Below are 4031 nucleotides of genomic sequence, written 5' to 3'. Positions count from 1 at the left end.
GGGGATGAGTGGGATTGGGTCGAGTTGGGTCAGTTGAGTTGAGTGGCGATGTGTTGGTTGGGTGGGGATGAATTGGGTTGGGTTGAGCGGCCATGAGCTGGTTGGATCGAGTTGGTTGGGTTGGGTTGAGTGGGGTTGGTTGAGTGGAGTGAGGATGAGTTGGGTGGGTTGAACTGGGTTGAGATGGGTTGGTTGGGGGTGGGTTGGGATGAGTGGGGATGAACTGGGTTGGGTTGAGTTGGGTTGGGGATGGGTTGGGTTGAATGGGGATAAACTGGGTTGGGTTGGGGATGGGCTGAGTTGGGTTGGGTTAAATTGGGTTGGGGATGGGTTGAGTTGGGTTGGGTTGAATGGGGATGAATTGGGTTGAGTTGGGTTGCGTTGAGTTGGGTTGTGTTGGGTTGGGTTGAGTTGGGTTGGGTTGAATTGAGTTGGGTTGGGTTGAGTTGGTTTGGGTTGGGTTGAGTTGGGTTGGGTTGAGTTGAGTTGGGTTGGGTTGAATTGAGTTGGGTTGGGTTGGGTTGGGTTGAGTTGGGTTGGGTTAAAGTAAGGGCCGTGCGTTTCAACCTGCTTTGAAACAAAGAGCAGCAGCCACGATTCCTGAGGCACGACAGAATCCAGCCTTTCAGTCGCTGCCGACTGAATCCTTGGGCAAACCTGAGTCCATCAGGCTGCGCCGGCCCTGACGCCGCGCTCTGTGTCCGCAGGCGGCGCCGCCCCACCTCCCTCCGACAGCAAACCCTTCTCCAGTGCTGCTGTGCCCATGGCTGCCGGGAAGGGGCCCACGGCCACGGGGAAGCCGGGAGCATCTCTGGCGCTGCCGCAGCCGGCGCAGGTGAGACGAGAGGCCCCAGCTTTCCAGCCGACTCAGCGCGGTCACACAGCGCTGCGGTTTGTCGCACGGGGAGCAATGAACTCCCTGCAGCAGCTTTCCGCCCCCCACGTTTTCCACCACTAAAGCCGTTCCCTCTGGATCCAGTTGGCTGGGTTGGGTTGAGTGGGGTTGGTTGAGTTGAGCGAGGATGAGTTGGGTGGGTTGAACCGGGTTGAGATGGGTTGGAACTTCTGGGGAGGGGAGCTTTGCTCCTTCCTCTGCGAGAGAACTGACAGCTTAACGAAAGCTGCTCGAGTCCCTGTGGGATTCCAAAGCTGACGCTCTCCCTGTGCCTCCCGCAGACCAAACCGGGGGTGATCAGCTCCGTCTCAGGCCTGAACCTGGGGAAGGGGCCGCTGCAGATCCAGGTGGTGGGGAAGGGACTGTCGCAGCTCGTGCCCGCGGTGCAGAGCCAGCAGCTGGTGAGCTCACGTGGAAACGAGTTCCATCCCAAGCCGCTCCGCATGAGCGGAAGCGTTTCTCCTCGCTTACGATCCCTGGCGATCGCTGCTTTCTCCTTTTGCTCGTCTCCCCTGTTCCGAAGCATTTAAACCCGTTCCCTGTCTGCACTGCCAGCCTTCGCAGTTCTGCTCTTAAAGCCCCAACGAGGCAGAGCTCCCCTTGGCGCAGACGCGTTCACCCGCGCGGCTGCTCTCACCTCTGCTCTCACCTCTCTTCTCTCTTTCCCCCAAGTATGACAGCAAGCTGGGGAGCCTGAAGAAAACTCCCACACTACAGCCCAGCAAAGAGGCCTGGTGAGTGCGGCACCGTGGGGCTGTGGGGTCCCAAAGCACCGCGGCACGGCGGGACGCCGCCTGCAATGGGGCACCGGGGGGTGCGGGCGCAGCTGTGCCAGCGAGGCGCTCGGCTGAGGGTCTGCATTGCTGCCTCCCCTCCCGGCAGCGTCAGAGCGCTCCTCCCCACGGCTTCCCTCCTCAGCCCTGCGCCTCTCTCCCATCCCGAGCGCAGACCCTCGTCCCGTTGCGGTGGGGGAAAGCGGGGACTCCGCCGTGCGGCGCCAGCCCAGCTCCGCGGCAGCTCCGCGCTCTTCCTCTCTTGCAGCTTCTTGGAGCAGCTGCACAAACATCAGGGGGCAGTGCTGCATCCCGACTACAAGACCTCCTTCCACTCCTTCGAGGACGCCTTACAGAGGCTGCTGCCCTACCACGTCTACCAGGGGGTGCTGCCCTCCGCCCAGGACTACAGGAAGGGTGAGGGCCGGAGGCTGCGCAGCGCTGCCAGCAGAGCGGGCACAGCTTTATTTAAAAAAAGGGGGAAAAAAAAAGACAGCGTGGGCTTTTTTAATGCTAAAAAAGGAGAAACTCGCTGTGCCTTCGCTCCAGAAAAACACAAATTCCCAGGGCGGCGCTCAGGGTTTGCCAGGGATTCCGACCTGCAGTCCTGCAGCGATCCGTTAAAGGCATTTCGGCTTTGGGAAGCCATGGCCACGCAGCCCTGAGCGGCCGGTGTGGGCGCTTAACGACCCCCGGGGGCTCAGGGCAATTAGCAATGACCGGGAATCCTTTTCTCACCGTGGGTTTCCTGCAGTCCCCGCCGCACAGAGCTCCCCCCCGCCCCACGCGTGCACAGCTCTGTGCCCCAGAACCCCCCCAGACCCTCCCCCTCTCCTTCTGCTCTCCTCGCAGTGGATGAGGAGTTCGAAGCCGTGTCCACGCAGCTGCTGAAGCGCACGCAAGCGATGCTGAACAAATACCGCCTGCTGCTCCTCGAGGAGTCCCGGGTAAGGCAGGGCCGGCGCTCGGCCTCCCGCAGCACGTGGGCGCCCTCCTCGTGGGGCCACGGGGAGCTGGGGCTCCCGCTGACAAAGGCAGGAAGAGCTTTCCTGGCCCTGCAGCTCGGGCTTGGCACGAAGCGATGCTTATCGCGCCGTGAGCCCGGTGGGAGGCGGCCGTGTGCTGCCAGCTCCCTGTGAGCGGGACGGGGAAAGTCGGGGAGGGGGCGCCGAGCTCGCGGCCTGCCTGAAGGCGGCGCTTTGCTGCCCCGTCCTGTCCGCTCACCGGCCCTTCCTCCCCCCGCCCTCCCCTCCTCCTCCTCCTCGTCTTCCCGTCCTGCAGAGAGTCAGCCCTTCTGCCGAGATGGTGATGATCGACCGCATGTTCATCCAGGAGGAGAAGACCATGCTGGCGCTCGACAAGCAGCTGGCCAAGGAGAAGCCAGGTGGGCAGCGCTCTCCTCTGCCTCTGCGCCTTCGTGGTACAAAGCACACGTCATGCATGTGCTGTACAACTGCGTGCCTTCAGGCCGTCCTCTCCAGAGGCCCCACGGGGCTCAGGGCCGGGCAGCTCCCAGCTCAGTCCGTCCGTCCGTCCCTTCCCCTTCACGGGGCTGTAGCTGTCAGTCTGTCCCTCCCCGTGGCTGCGGCCTGAAGCTTTAAACAAAGCGCAGCGTTTTCGTTCAGGGCCCTGACAAATCCCTTGTTGTTCCTGGCTGCCCTGGAGATTCTTTATTTAGGTTTGCATTCAGTGGCCGCGTATCCCCAGGGCGAGCTCGTTAAGGGATAAACTTCATCACAAGTGGAAGGAAGGGCCGTTCCCAGAGGGAGGAGGGACTGAGAAACAGCAGCTGGCCGGGAGGCAGAAAGTAACGCCAGCACGGGCGGGCAGACAGGCAAAGCCTGGAGTCGTTAGGAGCTGCGAGTCCCCAGCGCTGGTTGAGCTGCAGGCGAGGGCTCCCAGCGCAGCTCTGCCGCCGGTTCTTTCCGTGGGGCTCCCTGAGCAACCCGCTGTGCTTCGGGGCGCCCTCGAGGGCTCCCAGGACCCCCGATGTCCCATAGGGCGCTCCACAATGCTCCCCGAGTTTGTAGCTGTGCCCCGGAACGCCTGGGGGCTTCCCAATGTCAGACCCAAGGAGCTCCCAGTGAACTCTAGGACAGCCCAGATCGCTCCCTGAGCTCCTCAATGAGCTCCAGGCTGCCCTGGAGGCTTCCCAGTGCACCCCAGAGGCCTCCCGAGAGCCACGAGCGTCCCTTAAGGCACTCTGGAGTGATCCCTGAGCTGCTGGTTGTCCCCTGGGGGCTTCCCAGGACTCCCGAGGGACACGGCAGTGTGTTCCCAGAGCTTGGGGATGTGCTGTAGGGTCTCCCAGAGGCTTCCCAGGGCCCAGCCCTCCGGGACAGCGAGGGCTCCCGCCGTCCTGC

At 62.6% G+C, this 4031-nt stretch overlaps 1 protein-coding gene across 1 annotated transcript; it reads left to right on the top strand.

The window, feature by feature from the left end:
• The first annotated feature begins 594 nt into the window (after positions 1-594).
• LOC122193688 (BRD4-interacting chromatin-remodeling complex-associated protein-like) lies at positions 595-4009 on the top strand. Its single transcript, XM_042894550.1, has 6 exons — positions 595-835; positions 1177-1296; positions 1568-1629; positions 1937-2085; positions 2521-2615; positions 2950-4009. The coding sequence occupies exons 1-6, from the start codon at positions 764-766 to the stop codon at positions 3259-3261; spliced, it is 810 nt and encodes a 269-aa protein (XP_042750484.1). The 5' UTR covers positions 595-763; the 3' UTR covers positions 3262-4009.
• The last annotated feature ends 22 nt before the right edge of the window (positions 4010-4031 follow it).

The sequence above is a fragment of the Lagopus leucura genome, unplaced genomic scaffold (genome assembly GCF_019238085.1).
Source record: "Lagopus leucura isolate 7727_CA_CO unplaced genomic scaffold, USGS_WTPT01 32038-0_obj-0_obj, whole genome shotgun sequence".
Lineage (NCBI taxonomy): Eukaryota > Metazoa > Chordata > Aves > Galliformes > Phasianidae > Lagopus > Lagopus leucura.
Note: the sequence above shows the minus strand (reverse complement) of the source record. Positions and strands in the feature narration are given on the sequence as shown.